The sequence below is a fragment of the Emys orbicularis genome, chromosome 12, assembly GCF_028017835.1.
Source record: "Emys orbicularis isolate rEmyOrb1 chromosome 12, rEmyOrb1.hap1, whole genome shotgun sequence".
NCBI lineage: Eukaryota > Metazoa > Chordata > Testudines > Emydidae > Emys > Emys orbicularis.
In genome coordinates this window covers 3708445-3730397 of record NC_088694.1, presented here as the reverse complement: position 1 = coordinate 3730397, position 21953 = coordinate 3708445, and the positions used below count along the sequence as shown (strand labels likewise).

Here is a 21953-nt window from a genome sequence, read left to right as displayed (position 1 = left end):
GGTCCAGACTCAGGAAGCAACACTGCCTTGGTTTGCATTTGGTTCACGTTTGCAGAATTATCCTTGAAACCATAAGGTCTAAAAGCTTAATTTAAAACAAATTTTGCAGAAATTCATGGTTTGGGGCCTCTATGCTCACTGGGTATATGGATTCAAGGCCTTTCATCTGTCACCATGGACAGGATCAAACTGCATTCAATCCAGGTTTAGAGTCCTTCTAGCCTCGCTCTCCCCCGGGATAAAACACCTTAGACACAATAATTGGACATAATTTGCTCTCATTCATCAGCTGGCAGAACTAGTTATAACCCAGACAACCAAGTTTAAAACATGCTTAAGCACAGTTTTCCAGATCGTGGTTAAAAGTCCTGTGTAGATGGGGCCTCTATATGTTTATTTTGCCCCTTCTTTTCCCATTCAATATGAACTGGTAGTTTTAACATTGAACAAGTTCATTGGGGTACAATGATGTGCTAAATGTCTATCCATCAATTCAGAATGATCAGCTACTGCAGGTGCTGATCACACTGGATACTTTTGACATGCCACACCATGCTGCTGCCACATTTTTCCAACGTCACCAAGATTCACTCAAGTTCAGAAACAAAGGTAATATAATCCTGCTTCCAGGCAAAGTCTGTTAATCTTTCCTCCTTGTTTTGCCTAACCCATATTGGGGGGAAAAGCTTTAATGAAATACTCTGCTATTCTTCCAGCCCTCTCGGGTCCTATTCCTAAGAAGCATAGAACCATAGAAGTTAGAGATGGAAAATAAGACCTATTAGATCATCTAGTCCATCCTCCAGCCAGCTGAGGATTGTTGCCCACTTGCTTCCTTTGGGAATCTTTTTAAAAGAGGCTGCCAGTGACTGGCAACAGTCTGCTTTTGATTTCCATTGTGCTGGCGGAGGGAAATAGCCAGCTTCCTATGAGTGCATCAGGAAATTGCAGCACAGGGATCACACAAGTGTTGTTGTACTGGGCTGGAGTTGGCAACATCAGACTCCAATTTTTTATTTAAGTGAGGAAAAGATAACTTACCTTTTGCCAATGGATACTTTCTTAAGGAAAGAGATCTGCATTTCTAGGGATTACGGGGACATATTTTGGCTCACACCAAAGTGTATTACAAGTGACCTTTGAAACAGCGCTTGCTCCAGAGATCAGAAATGGGAATGATTCATCTAAATTCCTTAATTTTTCATCTCCAACTCTTTTACCAGCGGCGACCTAAATGAAGACACCCTGGAGACAGAAAATGCAGCTGCTGCAGCCGCTGCTGCCTTCACAGCTTCCACACATCTGAAAGAAGCGGTCTTAGGTAGGTGCAGTGTACTGCCTTGGCCTTTACTGCAACCTTCCTCATGGCACCTTTGCAGCATCAGCAGTCCTAGCTCAGCTGCCTGGGAGCACACCACACTGCCAGTGAGAGGCCAGGAGCCTCCTGGCAGAGCAGGCAGACTGACACCTTCAGGATCAGATCATGGCTTCACACATTTCCTGCAGGCATCACTGTAGCTGTTATTTGCTCAAGGAAACAGAACAGTAGAGCCATAATCCTGCCTCCTAACTGCATGTGACAAAAAGGAAGGTGAGAAGGCCCAAAAGGGAGAGTGGGCAGATATGCGTCTGACGAAGTGGGTATTCACCCACGAAACCTTATGCTCCAATACATTTGTTAGTCTATAACAGGGGTAGGCAACCTATGGCATGCGTGCCGAAGGCGGCACTCGAGCTGATTTTCAGTGGCACTCACACTTCCCGGGTCCTGGCCACCGGTCCGGGGGGCTCTGCGTTTTAATTTAATTTTAAACGAAGCTTCTTAAACATTTTATAAACCTTATTTACTTTACATACCACAATAGTTTAGTTAGATATTATACACTTATAGAAAGAGACCTTCTAAAAACATTAAACTGTATGACTGGCACGCGAAACCTTATATTAGAGTGAATAAATGAAGACTCGGCACACCACTCCTGAAAGGTTGCCGACCCCTGGTCTATAAGGTGCCACAGGACTCTTTGTTGCTTTGGTCAGATATGGTTTCATAGCACACTGCTGCCCTCTCCTGGCTAAGAGTGGGATTGCTTGAATTTATTCCCCATTCAATCTGCTACCTATATGTTTTGCCCATAGTTCAGCCATGGGATCATCAAATTGTCTGTTTACAAGAGCATTACTGCTTGCTTCTGAAACCTGACGACGAATTTATGACTCAAAAATTGTAAGAATGTCTCTGCCAATTGGGCTGCAGTGGCATAAATCAGTTTAGTTTGGAAAGTCTCCCTTGGGTTTGCTGGCCTCTTCATTATTTGGATTAAGTTTAATGAACTTACTCTAGTAATAAAAATGGTGACTCCCAAAAACTCTCTGATCCCTGTAATAAAGTATTGATGCTCGGGCTCGGACAGAGATGCTTTTGTATCTTGGAATGTTCCTGTGGCTCTCACTTGAGTGGCTTCACTCCGGTGTAGGCAGGTAGGAAATATTCACCAACTGAGTTGAAGTGGGTTTGCAAGTGTTTAATTTTGCAAAAGACATGATTACCTGCTTATAAGCCCTCCTTTGGGAACAGTGGAAGACCCACCACCTTGAAAATAGACAGTTGCACCATAATAATGTGTGTGACTATATCTGTCTCAAATGGCTACTTGGTATTGAAGGCTGGCTAAAAATTTGTCTGAAGAGCCTGGTTTTCCTGCCTGCCTTCTCTTTTTGCTCCCAAGCTTTAAAACTCTGTCCCAAAATGTCTTTAACTCTTGACAGTAATCAATAGTTGTAACTCATTTTCCTTTTGACCCGCCCCGATCCCTGCCTTCACATTCCCTGTGAGAAGTGAAGATGGCTGAAGAGGAGGACAGCTTGGAGGCTGAGATTGTTTATCCCATCACCTGCGGAGATAGTAAAGCCAACCTGATATGGAGGAAGTTCGTGTGCCCAGGCATTAATGTGAAATGTGTCCAGGTGAGGGTACAGTGTTATAGAATCATAGAATATCAGGGTTGGGAGGGACCTCAGGAGGTCATCTAGTCCAACCCCCTGCTCAAAGCAGGGCCAATCCCCAAATAGTCCCCTTAAGGATTGAACTCACAACCCTGGGTTGAGCAGTCAGGCCAATGCTCAAACCACAAGGTCCCTAAGGAAGGACTGCATGTATGGAGATAAGAGGTGTGCTCTTAGGTTACCCTCCTGGCCCAGAAAGGAGAATAAGGACCACAGATGCTAATTAAATCTATCATTCCAGTGCTATTGCTATGGTAGATCACTCTACCTGGTTGCTAAACTCCATCCATATGTGGTTTTGACTGTGTCAGGAAGCAGGGCTCTGTTATAACTAAGTTGAGATCCTGCTTTAAACGGGAAAGGAGAGGAAACTATTTCGAGTACCATTGTCTTCGTGCAGTCTGTTATTGTGACTTAGTGCTTCATAGGAAAACTGAGCAGCTCTGGCTAGAGCTTCAACTTCAATCTGGCTCTGCCTTTGAGCAGTTGTCTAAAACCTAGACATTCCCTTTATCAGCTGAGTTTAAGAGAAATTGTTACGGTGATGCAAACCTTCTTGGTAAAGATGGTATTGACCTGTTTCCACTCTTTCTACCCCAGATGGTTGGGGGTGAAAAAAACTCTTCATGAGTGGAGGAGTGGGGGGCACTTTTCATTCCCAGAACATGTGTTTCATGATAACACAGTAAGGCATCAATGGTAAACAATAATCTGTCCCTTAAGAAGGATCTGCTTTCAGGCTGCGCTGCCAGAGAGCTTTTGACGAGATGGATCTTTCCATGTCTCTCTCTCTCTCCAAAGCAAACAGTAGAGACTGGAGCAGACTTGACTCTGGTTCCTGTTATAGATCAATGGTTCATGTCATGCAGGAGTTGGAAATATCAGATTTACTTGTTAACCTAGGAGGGAATTAAAAGAGCCCTGGAGGTGGCAAATCCCTACTGGAATTCCCCATAGAAGCTTGATTAAAGGAGGACTGTCTAGCTCAGTAGGCTTCCTAGGTCACCAATTCAAATCCACCCAGTCAGTAATGAGGCAAAGATGTCACATGACTATTCAATATGAAATATGCTGGTTGTCTCAATCTAGTTCCCGGGGGGGCGGGGACGACAGATGTCCCCATCATAAAAGCGGCTGCTGTCGTTGGCACTAATTGTGCTTGTTGACTAACTCTGCAGAGGCCAGAGATTGAGCCGCCAAAGAGCCTGAGTCTTAGCATCTCTTCTAGTCAAGTCATTGTTGAGGTGCTTTGTGGGGTTGACCATTGGGGTTAGGAAGACTGGATACTAATGGTGTGTGGGACAATCTGTTATTTGTCACTAGTTTGCTTGATAGTTAGTGGGAGCAGATGAGAGCTAAATAAAATAGTGTCTTAGTTGCACATGGTATGGAGCAGCACACTATAATGCAAATTATATTTTGCACAAACCGCATTAGGATGGATCTTGTATGGCCTTCCTGTCTGATGCTTTGTGGTATGTACAGGGCTAGGAGAAGAATTTGAAACCAATTTCTGCCAAAGTTCAGACTCTTGGCTCCTGTTAGGATATATTTCAGTGTAATCACAATATCCTGGTGGGTGATTTTCACTAGAGATGGGCCTAGCCCAGAGAGTCCTATCAAACTTTGGGGTTGTTCAGATCAGGAGTTTTGGTATAAGCCCAGCTTTGGTTTTAACAATAATATTAAAACTTGGCCATCAGGGTCGTTCTGCTCTGTCACTGGGCACAATGCTAAATACAGTTTATGCACCCAGGTATAACATATGCCTGTCCTCTCATGTGGAACGAGTCCACATTTTTCCTGCTGCGTCACACCATGTTGCATTTCTCCCCTTTGCAGTATGATGATCACCTAATTAGTCCCAAAGAGTTTGTCCACTTGGCTGGCAAGTCAACCCTGAAGGACTGGAAGCGAGCAATCCGGATGAATGGGATCATGCTCAGGTTAGTCTTTTTGCTTGCTTGTATATGTGCATGGATGGCCATGGTTTCTTCTTTCTGGGAGAATCCAGGACGATGTTCCGCATGCTCTGATACAGCTGTTAAGCGACTGAGTGGATATGTGTGCCACTGAATACACTGAAAATTTGTCCCAATAACTGTCTATCCATCCAGTGATCAGTTTTATGTTTTCCTTGTTGCAGGTAGGCAGAGGTGGTTAAGAAATGAGGGACTGTCACTACCTGTCGTAGTCCCAGGGCAACAATGTGATATGCAGCTGCCTCTAGGCGGTGCATGGCAGTTGTGTAACAGCCACACAGCAATAGCGCATAACAGTTTTAGAACAGGAAGTAAAGAGAATACACTATCCAGTTGGAAATGCAGGGGAAATTTGGAAAGGCAAATGTTAATTTCCTTATCTGGAACTTGACGAGGACTAAAACCCCATCGCCTCTTACAAATAGTGTCATGAGATCTTTAATGGCCACAAGCTGTCAGACTGTGCTGTTTACATCTCTTCTAAAAGACAGAACTTGTGCAGCAGAGCACTCCTGAACACCATTCCAGAGCATTGGTTCATTACTGATTGAGAGAAGAATGCCACCTACTGAATCCGCACTCCCTGCTGCATGAGATTAATCTATCCATACTGTTATGTTATGTCTGTCTTAAACCACTTTTTTTGCCAAAATGCTTATTTGTGCCTTCCTCTTCTCTGGCCTTGACTACAGAAATTCCTTTCCTTATGAAGCAACAGAGAGTCCTGTGGCACCTTTAAGACTAACAGATGTATTGGAGCATAAGCTTTCCTTATGGTCTCCCAGAGCACCAGCTCGAGACTTCTGTCTGACCAAAATCCACTTGTTTCTTCATCCATAGTTAGAAGCAAAAAGAAATCATCCCCTACCCCAGAATTATCAATGGCTCCACACTCCTTTCATAGCAAGGCTGCCCCACCCACTGAGCTCCTGCAATAACACAAACTGCTCTCGTATTATTGTTAATCAGCTTTTACTCATTGGTCGTTGTAACCCAATACATCAGTGTTTTGGCAAGGCTGGTCTTCTGAGGAACAAAACCTGTTTACAAAGGATGTGTGAGGGCCAGCCCAGTAACGTAGTGGCAAACAGCCCAGCAATCCAAGATGTTGTCTCCAGCCAGCAGAGGCTCAGAGTATTACACAGGCAGCATGCTCAGTACCTGGGGGTGAGGAGACCATCTGTGCCACTCTGGCAATGTCCTTTTGCTGAGCTGAGATGCCTCATTTTTAGATTCCAAAAGGAGCTACATCCAGCCCTTCTTTACACTGAGGGAGAGTCTCCAGGATGCGGGGTAGATGAATGGGTGATAAAGGGAAACCAACTTTCTGCTATTTCACTGTTAATTTGAGGTTGTCATTGTGCCATACTTTATAGAGGTTCTGTGATGATGGGGGCATGTGTTGGCATTAGATGTCCAGTAAGACCAGATTAAGATCTTCCTTTGTCCTTCTCCCGCTCCTCTTCCTGTTTGATAACTAAGCCTGGAGTTTGTCAAAAGAAGCCCATTGTGGCTTAATTTCCACTTTCTCTCCCTTCCTCAGCTGAGCATATTATCTTCTAACTGACCCCTCCGCGGGGCATTCAGCCAGTAGGCAGAGAACTCTGTGTGCTTGAACCTGGTTCCCAATAAATCTCAGACTAACTTCTCCATCAGCGCTTCTAACCTCCTGCTTATCGACTCAGGGACACCCACCATGCTTCCTGTATTCAAAGTGCTGGCATATATCTGTGAATGTGAATATTCTGACACAGTTTTGCCCTATTCACAATGTATTAGCATGCTATTCAGCTCTAGTGAGTGGTATAGTAGTTAAACTCACATGTAAAGGCTGTATAGAAGGGGATTAAATGCTCGTCTTGTTGGTAAACAATTTTTCCCCTCTCTTCCTGTCAGAGTGGACTTTCTTACTCCCACACTCTCACTCGCACTTTCATTTATGGGCCACTAATTTGGTTCATGTTCCCAAAAGAATTGGATAATAGGGAGAAAAGAGAAGCAACTCTTGGCCCATTACCTCTGCCAGTCCCTCTGATCTTTACTGGCCCCTTGAGCAGGAGTCCTGAGGGCACTTCAGCAGCTGTTTATCCTGCAGGGCAATCTCATGTTCTGCTTCCTCGCCACCAGGCCAATCGGAATCGTCTTAAATTTAAGGGAAAAGAAGGGCAGAAGCTGAAGTGCAGAGTTAATTCGTGCAGGGTTTTGAGAGGTTCACGTGTTTGAAATGCAGTTAAAAACTTCAGAAGGGGAGCTGTTTTTCAGTGATCTGTCTCACTGAGTCTGTGACATACTGATACAAGTGTGTACTCACGCTCATTCCTTGTGCTGCAGGAAGATCATGGACTCTGGAGAGCTGGATTTCTACCAACATACCAAGGTCTGTTCAAACACCTGCCGAAGCACTAAAATTGACCTGACCGGAGCCAGAGTGTCTCTGACCAGCCAGACGTCAACAGAGTATATTCCTCTCACCCCTGCCTCTGCAGATGGTATGTTGAGTGCTTTCCACAGCCCTCGCTACTGGGGCTCTTTAAGAGTCAAAGCTTAATTACTGCTTCCTTATGAATGCAGTTACTGTTGTCTCTATCATGTTTTTTCTTGTTACTTTTTTCCTCCTTCACTTCTCCCCCTCCCCCTGTTGCTGAGTCTCCCATGTTGGAACTATGCAGAAGCAGCCATTGTAACACTGCATGGCAGAGCAGTAGGTGCCTGGAAGGAAATAACTTGGGTAATCTGTAAGAATGATATTCATTCTAAAGAGTTACCCATACTGCATCCTGGCTTACTAGGAGCTGCATAGCCAAAGTAGTGACCTCCAGATAATCTTCAGGAACGCAGTAGTCCCCCCGTGATGTGGTCATCCCTCAGCGCCAGCATCTGATCAGCTGCTAGCTGTCCTCAGTGTTCATGGCAGTAGGCAGCAGAGATGAGCATGATTCCTTTGTCACAGCATGCTGGATTTGGGGCCCCTTTTATTGCACTTTCTTTCAAAGATGGCAACTGACTTCCTTCTGAATAATTTAGATATTTTCATTTAAGGCTCCGTTTCTGAATTATTTATTGCTTTGTCTGATGAAAGATTAAATGCAGCCATGGAATGCTACAAATTTCTATCAGATCTCACACAAATAGGTTACAACAATGAATTTAAAAGGACATTGCTTTAGAGTTTAAGTTCTGAATTTGATTTGCCTTAAGCAGGGAATGTTCTGTGGAAATGTGCTCCTAGTTCTAAATACTTATATTTGCAAATCCTTTTGCCACTGAGAACTTAGAAAAAAAAAATCTGATAACCACAGATTTTGCAGGAGAAAAGCAAAAATTGTTTTTGTACCTTTGTGCTGGATCTGCCCAGAGCATTTAACAATTGAATTCCATGCTTTGGGCTAGTATTTATGGTTGCTGTACATGTGTAACCCAGTGTTTATTTCAGTGGTAGTTCCACCCCACAGCGTGGCTCTAACCCTTGTCGCTGTGAGCAGTTCTATGAATATAATCCAAGATGTTAACATGCAAACCAGGATGTTTCCACACTGTTGGTGTCAGGCTGTATTTGGCACAAGTGGGAAAAACCAAATTTGCAGAGTGGAAGGAACAAACTCCTCAGGGAAAGAATTATTTGAAAACTACAGAATGTTACAAACTGCTCGTCTTTCAGGAGAGCATTCTAGTGCTCCCAGAATGATCACTGCATCTCTGGCCCAGATTTTGAGCTGTACAGCTCCTGCATGCAGCTTGACATCCTCCTGGCAGCTCAACTGACATGTGACTCCTTCATCTCCATAGTAACAGTACCATAGAGATTGGAAAGGGCTGTGGAGAGCAGAGATCACATGAGTGGCTGGGCGGGAGTATGATCACAGTCATATACGCTGGAGGCAGCAAGGGTAGAACAGTATCCCAGTGTGTATTTTCTGTAGGAATGACTGGGTCAGTTCAGTTTTCAGGCCTGTCAAACCACAGGTCAGAGGCAGACTCTTAAGAATTTTGTGTCTCTTCCACGTCCTGTAGATTGGCAGCAAGCCAGGTAATTGCCTTGAACACTTACCAGACCAGATACAAATTCTACTTGCCAGCGCTCTGTTACATTAATTTTTCTATTATTATTATTATAATAAAGAAATTACTCTCCGCGATGCAAAGAGAATTTTGCAAGAGTTGTGTAAATAGTGCCCAGGGTATTGCCCAGCTGTATGGAAAGTAAGCAAAGTAAACAATGGTCTCATGTGACTTTTAATCCCACTTCAGAGTCTCTGTTTGCTTGGCTTTCAGCTGGAGGAGATAAGTTCATACAATATTGAGTACTGCATGGACTTGCCTGTTTTCTTGGATGTAACATAGTGAGTGGGTGTATAATGCAGGGACAGTCTGACGCTATGTGGCAAGACTTGTGAAGCCATGACTTGTGTTTTCTTTTCCTTTTCGATCTTGGTTGCAGTAAATGGATCTCCTGCTACAATCACCATAGAAACTTGTGAGGAAGCCAGTGATTGGACCACTAGCATTGGAGGTACAGTTCAGGAAAACCACAAGACACAATGCTGTCAATATCTCCTGTCATACTCCATGTGGGCTACCTACATTTGAAAGGGATGTAGGGGGAGAAGGTTGAGGAGAAAGAAAAGATAGGGTGAGTAGGAAAACTGTTTCTGCCTGTAGGTGTTCCCATACTCAGCTGCCTGATCTTCATGGTATTTATTTGCCATAGCTTTAGATTATTGTAGTGTAGGACTAAGTCCTTTGTGTTTGCAGTGTGGCCACAACGTCGTCTTGGCATGAAATTGCGGAGGGATAGCTCAGTGGTTTGAGCATTGGCCTGCTAAACTCAGGGTTGTGAGTTCAATCCTTGAGGGGGCCACTTAGGGATCTAGGACAAAATCAGTACTTGGTCCTGCTAGTGAAGGCAGGGGGCTGGACTCGATGACCTTTCAAGGTCCCTTCCAGTTCTAGGAGATAGGATATCTCCATTAATTAAAAATAAAAAATTAAAAAAATACCCAAGCATGGGTCAAATTCTGGCCACTGCCCTCAGAGGAACCTGGGTGTGAGTCCTGAGATTTCTCCCATGCGTCTCTGATTCAGCAGAATTAGGGAGGATCATGGAGGATAACATCTGACACCCAAATGGGATAGGGATTTGTGGTGCTGCATCCAGTTGCCTGTGCTGGGTTGTGGAAGAGAAGTGAGTGAGACTCCTAGGAGGAGCTCTGCCTCAGTCCTTCTGGCTCAGGGTTCAAAGTGACTCACAGGATTCTTCTGCAGCTTCTTTGCCCTGTTGGGCAGGATCAGTCCTGTGTGATATGGGGAATGGGGGGGGACTATAAGGGGAAAGTATGTTCTTCCTTTAAAGCTACGCAATTGACTTGGCTTTTCCCCCATTGCCTCGGGATGCCTGTTCATACTGGGTTTTGCCCCATCTCCACCTGCCTAGAGGTAGAATGTCTTCTGCTTCAAACCCCATCAGAGCAAAGTCTAGGGTGAGCTCCTGCCTTTCGATAGGATTGCTGGATGTGCACACCCCTTTTACCTCACAATAAGGCATGGTGATGTATCAGTCATTCAGCCCCCCCACTGCCTTTTCCTGGTACTCTGAGGTTCTCTCTTGTGCTTGCTGCTCCCCTAGATGACACGTTTGCATTCTGGCGAGGTCTGAAGGAGGCAGGGCTGCTGGAAGAAGTGATCGAAGAGTTTCACCAGGAGCTTGTGGAGACCATGAGGGGCTTACAGCAGCGGGTCCAGGATCCTCCCTTACAGCTCAGTGGTAAGAGCCTAATTGCAGGGGCTAATAAGCAACATCTTTGTGTCTTGATTATTATTATTATTAAATGGCAAAAAACCTTTGTGAAGGCAGAGTTAAAGTTGCTGGGTGATCGCTCATGCCCTCTCAGAACGTCGAGTTCAGCAAAACTCGGTCTTCTGAAAACCAGGAAATACAGTTAAGGTAAATGCCCACACAGCCTTAACTCTGCCCTCCTGCACTGCCCCACAGCACCCATAACACACTCCCACTCTGCCTTGTTACTGTAGTGGACAAGCACTACCTGTGCTGAAATATTGAGACTCTTCTCCCTACAGAGTATCCCATTTGTCAGGTTTGACAGCCACTTCAGACCCTTTTACAACCCTTCACATGTGCATGCAGTATGCCACCTAAACCTATATTTTCCCCTCTCCCATCATTAGATCCATAGACTGCTCTCAGATCCCACCTTGCTGCTGACACCCGAGACGATTCTGCACTGAAATGATAGTGACACATGCACCTCTTTCCTTTGATAATATGCATGGGGGAACTCGGACCCAGATCTCCTCACATCACAATCACAGCTTTTCCAAGCTGCTCCAACTTATTCCTCCACTAGTCAGTACAGCTCCACCTGACAGAGGGACGGCAGCTGGAGAGCATGCAGATAATTCCCAGTGGCTCATGCCAGCTCCAGGGGGGGCAGAGTTAAGGTTGCATAGGGGTTACAATAACTTTAAGCGTGTAAGAGAAGATTGGTGTGTCTCTCTTTCTCTAACCCCTGCCTCACCGTTCCCTGCAAAACATAGTCCCCTCCTCCCCAGCAGCACTTCCAGTGCACCATCCCATTAAGCCACTAGTTGGCAATGTAGAAGCCATTAATATGTAAGAAGCTGCTCCTTGCCATCTCCTGCATTGTGCTGCTGTGTACACATATCACGGGCAGCAGCTTACTAGAGGGCCACATGCTCCCTTGGTTATACACTGAGCTGGGCCCACTCCCACTACACACCTCCAGCTGAGATTTCTGACCCTGCTTCAGCCAGGCTTCCCTAGCCATGTCCATCCAGTTCGCCCCTCCTTCAAACCGGGCCCCTCCACCACACCCCGCTCCCTCCCCATGCATGTTATGTATTTTAGCTATTCATCTTACGGATTTCAGATGTTTACATGGTTACCTTCAGTCCCCCCCAGCCCAGATCCCAGCTCACATGGAGGGGCAGGGAGAGGCTCTCAGAGTCCCTAAGAGAAGCAAGGTCCCCTAGATCCCAGAACACATAGGGGCAGGGAAAGGGGCTCAGACCTCTGCAGAGGTGTAAGGCTCCCACAGATCCCAGCACACACTGAATGGGAGAATTGAGGGCTAACCCCCATCCTCTCTGCTACTCCTCACATTCTCCAACCCACTTCCTTCTCCCTTCCCCAATACCTCCTCCCACCCCTTATCTGAGCCCCTCAATCGCTCTTCCCTCCCCTGCCACCCATTCCTATTTATCCCCTCCCCATAATAACCCCATCCCTGGCTGCACACCAAACCCCTCTTATCCTGTTCCCACCTACTCTTGCACCCCTAATCAGCTTCCTCTCCCACTGTGCATTCACATGTGTAATTTCTTTTCTTTTCGGAAAGTAGTTGCAGTACCTTCTGAATATTCTGCTGTACTCAGATTACATTCCCCCAAAATAAAAAAAACCCTTTGATAGAGGCAGATTGGGCAACATGTCTGCTTTTTTCACTTCAGATTTCTTCCCTGGGTTGGACTTGAACTCACAATGCCTGGGATGGAGATCAGATTCAGTGAAGGTTACATTCCCTCAGAACTCCCAGGTCCTGTGACCTGGAAGTAGTTTTCCAGATAGTCTCTCACGCCGCACATGCTCAGTGTAATACCTTAGGAGCAAGAATAAGCACATGAGGATTGTGATGAGAAGCAAAAGCTTTTTGAAATAGCAATGTAATTTGATTTCCCACAAAGGGCTGGTGGGTGCCATGCACTCTGTTGGGGTAACACTCTAGCCTTAGGGACCCTCATGCAATGATCTGAGCCCTTGTTGAGCTTTGTCTGTGAGCCAAAAAAGGTTGCCAGAATCTCTCAACTTTTGTTTCGGGAGATGTATCTTGAAACCTCCTTGGTCAGACGACCCCAAATTTGGATCACTAACAGAACCCTGTGCCCCATGAGGCAGACCATATTTCTAGGCAATCCAAGTAGCCATGTAGATTTTCGAGCACTTAGAGTTGAACTTTAAACAAAAATCTACTCTTAACTATAGCAGAATGAATTATGCTCATTTTGTTGGCATCCCTTTAATTCTCACATGCAGGGTGGGGTTTGGAAATAACTGGCCGCTATGGACGGTGCGTCAGTGGTGCAGGATAGTTTTGTGGCCAGTTTCCTTAGAATCTGCAATGCAGTCTGTGGTAAAAATTTGTTTCCGGTAGTTGGCAAACAGATTCCCACTGGCTTTGCCATCTGTGCATATGCCCTGCTAATTTGAGCCAGTTTCTACAGTTCATTGCGCTGCATCATTAGAAGGTGACGCACCATGTGATGTAGTCAGAGATTGAAGGAAACTGACTGTCATTCCCACTCACACCTTTCACTGAATATAGAAAAAATAATTTAATATGACTGCTTCATATTTTGGAATGTTTGGCACTTGGGACCAACACTACTGTCAGCTATCATGTCCTCCTTAATCTTTGAGCTTTTCTCCTTGTGTTCTGCCTGCCATGGCCTTTCACAGCACATCTCGCTGGGAGGAAACACACCTTGTCCTGCCACTTCACTGAGACTGAGGGGCAGTGTCACTTTGAGAAACTCTTTGCCCTTCAGTTATGGGATTCTCTTTTCTTTGGGGATGTCTGTGTGAAATTACTCAGACAACAGTCATCTTAACCACAAGATTTAATACAAGCACTGAGAAAACAGAATGAAAATAAAAGTAATTGTTTGCTAAACTCATCTAGATTTATGCTTCCCATAAACTGAGCTAGAGAAGGCATTTTCAGCATTGGTAAAGGGGGGAGAAAAAGGATTCTAGCTTGTATCCTGTGAAAGCAATTCTCTCCTCTGACCACGCTTTGGTCAGCCTGTCAGCAGTGCTTGCTGTCCAGATAGCAACTAGCTATGTGTCCCGAGACCTCTCTTATCAATCTCTGTTTGGGAAGAAAGGACTATTGTCTCTTAATCACCCCTTGATGCTTCTCCCCATCCTTCCTGTCTCAGTATTTTAAGCATAAATACTAATGAATTCTTAAGCTCTGACCTCTTGCATTATCCTAAAACAGATTTGGCTACGTCACTTTAGCGCAGCGGTTCTCAAACTTCATTGGAACGCAACCCTCTTCTGACAACAAAAATTACTACACGACCCCAGGAGGGGGACTGAAGACTGAGCCTCCCCGAGCCCCACCGCCCTGGGTGGGAGGTCCAAAGCCCAAGGGCGTCAGCCCCAGGTCGGGGACCTGTAACCTGAGCCCCGCCATCCAGCAGGTGGTTGGGCTCGGGCTTCGGCCCTGGCCCTAGGCCCCAGCAAGTCTGACGTCAGCCTTGGTGACCCCATGAAAATGGGATTGCGACCCACTTTGGGGTCCCGACCCACAGTTTGAGAACTGCTGCTTTGGCATATCTGTGTTTTACCAAGAAAAAGGTAAATTCTTTCTGTAGGGAATGATTCTTTCCTCAACGATCAGTATCTATTTTTCTGTTTTAAGATGCTGTCTTACTCAACAACATAGTCCAGAATTTCGGCATGCTGGACCTGGTAAAGAAAGTTCTAGCTAGCCACAAGTGCCAGATGGATCGCTCAAGAGAACAATACACACGGGATTTAGCAGGTATGCCCAACTGGAATTTCAGTGTCTCTTCTGTTAGCATCGCTGATACTGTCCTGGAGTTTTTCTGTGTAGGAAAGTAGATTTTTTTTTTTTTTTTTTTTTTTTTTTGCTAAGCCAATGCATGCTAGATCAGTTTAGCTTGGAATGATGCTAAAGAGTTAGCTACATTGCCTTGGTTATTGTACTTCAGTTGTTACTATGCTGTTAAAACTAGGAAGATGGCCACTGGGAAGCTTATGCTAGGTGGAGGTTGGACAGTACCCGTACTAACATTCATTACGGTCTCTTGTGTTTAGCATTGGAGCAGCAATGTGACGAGCACCGCAAGCGAGCAAAGGAGCTGAAGCACAAATCGCAGCATCTCAACAACGTGCTGATGACTCTGACTCCAGTCTCCATCCCAGCACCTTTAAAACGCCCCAGACTTACCAGGGCCACCTCTGGGCCAGCTGCTATCACCTCTCAAGTCCTGACCCAATCAGCACAAATTGCCTTGGCCCCAGGAGTGCCCGTCTCTCAGCTTGCCAACCTCCCTCTCAGCAAAGTGGTGTCTGCCCTTCCAGCCTCAGTGCTTGGGAAAAGTACATCTCAGGCTCCCTCAGCCAGCTCCCCAGCCTCTCCGTTATTGGGAGGATACACTGTACTGGCTTCCTCAGGCTCTAGTTTCCCCAACACCGTTGAGATCCATCCCGATGCTTCCAACCTGACAGTCCTCAGCACGGCAGCCATACAAGATGGCAGCACTGTGGTGAAAGTGGTGAGCCCTTTTCAGCTGCTCACCCTCCCGGGACTAGGCACCACCATACAGAACGTAACACAAATGGCTCCCAGCGGGAGCACAATTGTGACGGTGCCGTCGAGCGCCGTTGAGGATGCCACGGCGTCGGACGAACACACCACCACCATCGAGGTGACAACAGTGGCAGAAGAGCCAGAGCAGAAATGAAAAGGGGACTTGCCTGGAGGGACATTTTTTTGTGACGTACTCTGGCTTGAGCTGCCTTTTCTCTGCCTGCGCTGAGGGAAGAGGGAACAGTATAAAGAGGGCACAGGGAATAGAGACTCTGAGGTAGATTGGCTAAAAGGAGTAATAATGAGGTTTGAGCCAAAGAAAGGGAAAAAGAGAGACCCCCCAAAAAGAGGGGGGGGAATGAATCGCACTGATCCATTAACCGGTTTACATATAAAACTTTCCTCCCGTGTTTTCCTGGAACACATGTTATCTTCATGTCTAGTTCACTAGCTCTGAATCGTCTCTAGACATCTCAGCTGGAAAGAGCGTCAAGAGAAGCAGATGTGGGCAGGGCCTGAGAACAGGGAATGAGCAGAAAGTAGCGAAAGGTTAAGGAAACAATAGATGAGGCATTTTACCAGAACCTAAGGGGTAAGTGGCCAAGGGGCACTCCTGAGTTCTGTCATGATTCAATACTGCATGTAGGCCAACAATACTAGGGAATCTGCTGCTTCCCCCTCACAGCAGAGGGCAGTTTGGGAAGCTGGTGTTTTGGAGGGTGGGCCGGTACAGAGTGCATAGCTGGGCATGAAGAATGTGCATGACAGTTGAGGTAAAGCAGCCTTGGACCAGGGAAGGGCCTCTGATGTGTGGCAGTCACAGGGCTGATCCAAGTGACCCTTGTTGCTGGTTTCTGCACATAATGTTGGGTTTGGGTAGTTAAATGCAGTATCTCAATATTACCAAATGTGCAGTCTCCTCATTGTGAGCGAGATGCTGGTCTCCCAAGTCTGATCATTTAGAGGGGGAGGGGGGACAGTTATTAAAGCTTTTGGTTCCATCCAGGGACAGGTGTGGAAAATCTGTATCTTCTGAGGATTTAGGGTCTCCTTCTGTTTTCTCAAAAATCTGTTCTTTTGGGTTTTTTAAAAAAAGGAAACTCTTGTGGCCCTTCTGGTTGTGAAGCTGCTATGCAGGGGCACAGTTGTACTGTTGAGTATGCAGAGAAAACAATTAAATAATAGCACTAAGAGACATCTGAACTTCTTCCATCTTAGCAGTTGTTAACTGTGGAATCTAATTGTCTCCATGTCTCTGCTAACCGCTTATCAGAAGCATCTAGCCAGTGAGCCTTATCTAGTGTGGCTGGGTGTTCTTGTCCCCTCCCAATGCGTCCAAAAGGATATTTTGTGGGCTGCAAGGTTTGAATATGCAAATAGAATATTCAGATATCAAATACTCTTTTGATTATTCAGCTCGCTGAGAGGTTCGCTACTGTCCTTATTTTTGTAAAAGTAGTGTGTGTGTGTGAAAGTGACATTTCAGCTAGAGACAGTGTTAAAGGGGCTGGATTCCTGCAGTGTGGGTTTTCTATCAACTTGATCTGGCAGCAGCAGCAACAACAGGTCACTTTAATAAGCTAATAAATATTTTTGAAAGAGTGCTGCTGGCTTATTTCATCTCCTTGTCTGTGTCTGATTGTTACAGCTAAAGCACAAAACTGGCTCCGAGAATGAACAGAATCCTCTTCCTCTTCTCCCCATGCCCTCCACACACGCCTGCAAAGAAATACTGCCAATCCTTCCAAAATTTTGGCAATACACTGTTTCAGGTTATATCTTAGAAAGTTATTTCTCTGGTGCTGTGGTGGTAGGAGAAAGCCAAGGGTGCTTTCCCTCACATGAGCATAGACTGGTGTGTTAGCAAAGTGAAGAGGGAATGTCATTGGAAACCTAGATTGGGGGCTTGGTAGGAAAGAAATGTCCTTTGTTTGCTGCCTTAACCCTTTGGAAAGATTTAATTGTGGCAAAGCTTTAGATTTGGGATTAGCATCCCCTGACGCTTTCTTTACTACTGTTTTTTCTAGGCCAGCCTGGAATTCCATATGTTGGTGCTAATAAAACTCTAAGAATGGGTGAAGGCATGTTATTGTTAATGTCTTTACATAGCATTTTTAGAGGTGTTAGGGCTTTTTAATAAATTAAGAAATAGAATTTGAATTATAGGAGGAGAGTCTTCTTTCTCCTCTTCTTTTGAGTGGTGGAGAGGGCAGGAATCTGCAAGCAAACAGAACAGGGCTTTCCAGAATTATAGCCTTGACATCACCTCATTTTGTGAATGAAAAGAAGCTTAGCCCAAGACTTGTTATTAATTACATAAAGGGATTTATTTGTGGCTGATGCTCTTAACTCCAGGAGGCAGGAAACATTTATGACAAAACCATGCAAACCTAACCGACTATTTTGGATGGGAAGCAACAACCCACAAAAGACCTTTCACTTTTGTTGTCTCTCTTCCCCAGCTTGGCTATGAAATGCTGCTGAGCGTGGTCTCAGTAATGGGTGGAATTAGGATGCTCCTATGAGAAAGCAGTTGTGCCCTTGTAGACAAGAGAGGTGCTTGGTGGAAATGGGGAAGAAATTAGGGTTGGTGGTGGATGGGGTAGGAAGTGGGAGCGTGCAGCTTGTTATGAAGTTGCAAGATGAAAGACTTGAGCCCTATGCTGCCTTCCCTCTAGTTACTGAAAGGGCCCTACTCTGTCTGGTGGGTGGAGGGGGCACAGTAGGGACAAGCAACAGAAGTACCTAGCAGGTGACTGTGGTTCAGGAATCAGCCACAGGGATATGGTTCAGGAATCACTAGCTCTTGTTTTACTGAGTTCAGGCCCCATTGAAGGGACAGCTTGGAGTTCATAGATCTGCTGGCAGAAGATGTAAAGAAATACTAGCAACCCAATCCTCCCATGCCGTGAAAGAGACAGCACAGCTATTAACTATGTTGGGGACCTTTCATGTATCTTGTGCTCTTTAGCAAAAGGTGTCTTGTCAGCTGAAATAATCATGGGAAGCACATATGTCTCTTGTGTGCCTCTCACATGTGGTATTTAGCCTGCCGCTTATGAACCTGGAGTTCTGATCAATACTGCCTGTATCTCCAACAGCAAGCAGCATGGAGACAACAGGAACACTTTCCACTGCCCATTATGTGGAGGGAAGGGATGGCCTTCCAATGTGTGGGGAGCTAGTCCCCTATCCCCATTGGAGACTGGGGAATAAAGGCAGTTGCATGGTTGGATTCCCCCTGCTCCTAAGCATTTGGGTACAAGTAGAGGAAGAAAACACACATACTTTCACCAGGAAGGGAAGGGAGAGATTGTTAAATAGCATCACCAAGCCACTAAACAATCCCAGTGTGACATCCTGACATTATTACGTTGTGACCTTTAAGCTGTGGGTGCCCAGTCAGTAAAAGAGTTGCTTGACATGATGGATATTAGGGCTTAAATCGCTGACTTTGAAATATCTCAGGGTGTATTCTTGTGTGCTACTGTATTAGGCTGTTAAATTGTGATGTCACACACAGATGCTGAATCACTATGCAAATGTTGCAACAGGAAGCCAGGATGTTGCGCAGGAATTATTTTGTGTGTCTGCAACCTCTGTGGTTCAACAGCATGCATCTAGAGCATAAAGAAATAAACAGGCTGTCGAGCATTAAAACCAATTAAACCAAATTTGCTTCAGTATCTGATCCCCTCTCTTGCTTTGTTGGAAGCTCTGAACTGTTTAGTGGCCAGACACTGGCAACTCCAGGAAATCCAATCAGGATTCTTCATTTGTTTTGCTGTGTTGAGATATTGTATCTGTTGATGAGGATTTTGTAATGTTTTCCCAAGGATATGAGATACCCAAGCCTGTGAAGTGTTGTGTGAGAGGAATTTTTGTTAATGATTGTCAGGAGACTGCTGTTTTCCTCATATCTATTTTGGCAATACAGTTGTAAACGCTGTAAAGCATATATGGAGCTATAAAGCAATATGGAGATTAAAATTTATTGAAGCACTTCCGTTTGAGGCCAGTAGGTGTGGCTAGAGAGAAGCATATTGTGACGCTTGCCAGAGCACAGCAGCCAAAAGACAAACAGGAATAAAAGATAGACAGGTTGGGAGAGGTCTGTTCTCCCCCAGAATGCATATGTATGATTTTCATTAACATTCATTTATTCTGTATGTGTATATCTGGGTGACAATAGGCTGCATAGGCAGGATCTTGTCTGGATTTACACACCAAAGTGTGATTTAGGAGCTACTGGCTAAAATCCAGTGGTCTTTAAACAGTATGTGCCAGGTAGGTAAAAGGGTTGTCTTGGCTTGATGGATGCTAGGCCCTTAAGTCACCAGCTTTCTAATATTTCATGGCATGCTCTTTTTTTCCCCAGTGTATAGGGACAAATACACCTAAGTCCTGGTGTCTTGAGGGAATCGGTGCTCTTCCCTTCTCTTCACTGCAGTAGATTCGGCTTATTAACAAACCTCAGTTTCCAGCACACAAAAAAATTTGCTATTCTCTGGTAGTTGCTAATGAGCAGAAAGCAGGTTTGTGAGGCTGCACTGAGGGAAGGAAGCACTGGGACCCGCTGAGTGCTGGCTCCAGGCAGGTTAGCGAGGCAGCAGCCAGGGAAAGCAGGTCCCAGTGCTTCCTTCTCTAGTTGCAGCCCTGCAAACCTGCCTATCATGGAGCCTTTCTTCCAAAAACATGTTGCTAATAACATGCCAACATGTTGGTAACATGTTGTTACCAGTATCCAAGTCCCATTTAAGATTAAAGTCAATGAGATGGGATTGGTTCCTAGCAAAATGGTGCTATTAACCAGACGTTGTTAATGTCCAGGTTGCTATTAAGCGGAATCTACTGTACTTGAACATAAGAACGGCCACACTGGGTCAGATCAGTGGTCCATCTCGCCCAGTAACCTGTCTTCGAACAGAGGCCAGTGCCAGATGCTTCAGAGGGAATGAACAGAACAGGGCAATTTATCAAGTGATTCATCCCCTGTCATCCAGTCCCAGCTTCTGGCAGACAGAGGCTTAGGGACACCCAGAGCATGGGGTTGCATCCCTGACCATCCTGGCTAATAGCCTTTGATGGACCTCTCCTCCATGAACTTATCTAATACTTTTTTGAACCCAGTTATACTTTTGGCCTTCACATCATCCTCTGGCAATGAGTTCCATGGTTGTGTGAAGTACTTCCTTTTGTTTTAAACCCACTGCCTATTGATTTCATTGGGTGGCCCCTGGTTCTTGTGTTCTGTGAAAGGGTAAATAGCACTTCCTTATTCACTTTCTCCACACCAGTCACGATTTTATTGACCTCTCTCATATCCCACTTTAGTCGTCTCTTTTCCAAGCTGAATAGCTCTAGTCTTTTAAATCTTGCCTCATATGGAAGCTGTTCCACACCCCTAATTATTTTTGTTGCCCTTTTCTGTACCTTAGGAGCACAAAGGCCAGAAGAGGTGTGCGCATCCCCTTGTTGGGGTTGTTATTTTCCACACGCTGGACTGGGGTGTGTATCTGTTACCAGCACAGAGCAAAGTCAGGCTGTTCACACTCCCCCTTCACCCACAGGCCCGTTGCTATTCTATAGCTCATGCTGAGGAGGAGGAAGAGCTGGTTCAAACCACCCAGCCCTGTGCAAGTGAGTCAGAGCAGGCGTGCTGACAATTGGGGCCAGCACAGTCGGTTTTCATTGTTCCTCCCACCCACGCTCCTGAACCTCCCTCCGTTCTCACAGGGCCCAGTCCCGCTCCCACTGATGGGAATGGAACGACTCTCAGGGTATGTTTACACTGCAGTTAGACATCTGCAGCTGGCCCATGCCAGCTGACTCAAGCTAGAAGGGCTCAGGCTAAGGGGCTGTTTAATTGCAGTGTAGATGTTCAAGCTCAGGCTGCAACCCTAGCTCTGGGACCCTCCCACCTTGCAGGGTCCTAGAGCCCAGGCTCCAGCCTGAGCCCAAATGTCTACACCACAGTTAAATAGCCCCTTAGGCCAAGCAGCCGGCAGTGTAGTAATGGCAGTGTAGACATACCCTTATTGACTTCAGTGAGCATTGGCCAGGCCCATAGGTCCTAGGCTGTGTCCTGTGATTCCACTGCAAGTAGGACAGGCTCAGCGGACCTGGAGGTGTCAAGGGTGAGTACAGAGAGGTATATGAGGGTGTTCTAATGTGTCTTGCATCAAATGGACGTGACAGGAAGAATTTCTGGCTGATGACAGCCATTCCAAGAGTATAACAGAACATGCCTTGTAAAAGCAATGATGCATCCTAAGCACAGTGGTAGTAACGGGGGTTGATTCACCCGCACTAGCAGCTAGGGTGCAAATTGCCTCTCTGCCCCAGCAGTGAACACAGTGACCCAGGGAGATTTGCTGCCAGGGAAGGGCAAGCAGCCTGAAGGGTGAGATGCTGCCAGTGAAGGCCTCACTGGGTCTCCCGTGAATTGTTGTATTTCCCACCTGTGACCAGTTCTAGGTGGTACTAGCCTACTTTCCAGAAGAAGGTGAAGGTTGCTGGTGCATTATCCTTCTGTACTCCCCTTCAAGCCAAACTTTCTGCTGCTTGCATCCCCCTGTTATCTGGATTA

General features: G+C 45.7%; 1 protein-coding gene across 1 annotated transcript in view; it reads left to right on the top strand.

The window, feature by feature from the left end:
• The window catches only part of GMEB2 (glucocorticoid modulatory element binding protein 2), a 37289-nt gene extending 20364 nt beyond the window's left edge, over window positions 1-16925 (top strand). Inside the window, exons 3-10 of the mRNA XM_065414535.1 lie at window positions 1224-1321; window positions 2840-2967; window positions 4849-4952; window positions 7320-7477; window positions 9427-9498; window positions 10612-10749; window positions 14450-14572; window positions 14869-16925. Coding sequence (XP_065270607.1) covers window positions 1224-1321; window positions 2840-2967; window positions 4849-4952; window positions 7320-7477; window positions 9427-9498; window positions 10612-10749; window positions 14450-14572; window positions 14869-15518 — 1471 coding nt within the window. The 3' untranslated portion in view covers window positions 15519-16925. The remainder of the gene's footprint in view (window positions 1-1223; window positions 1322-2839; window positions 2968-4848; window positions 4953-7319; window positions 7478-9426; window positions 9499-10611; window positions 10750-14449; window positions 14573-14868) is intronic.
• The last annotated feature ends 5028 nt before the right edge of the window (window positions 16926-21953 follow it).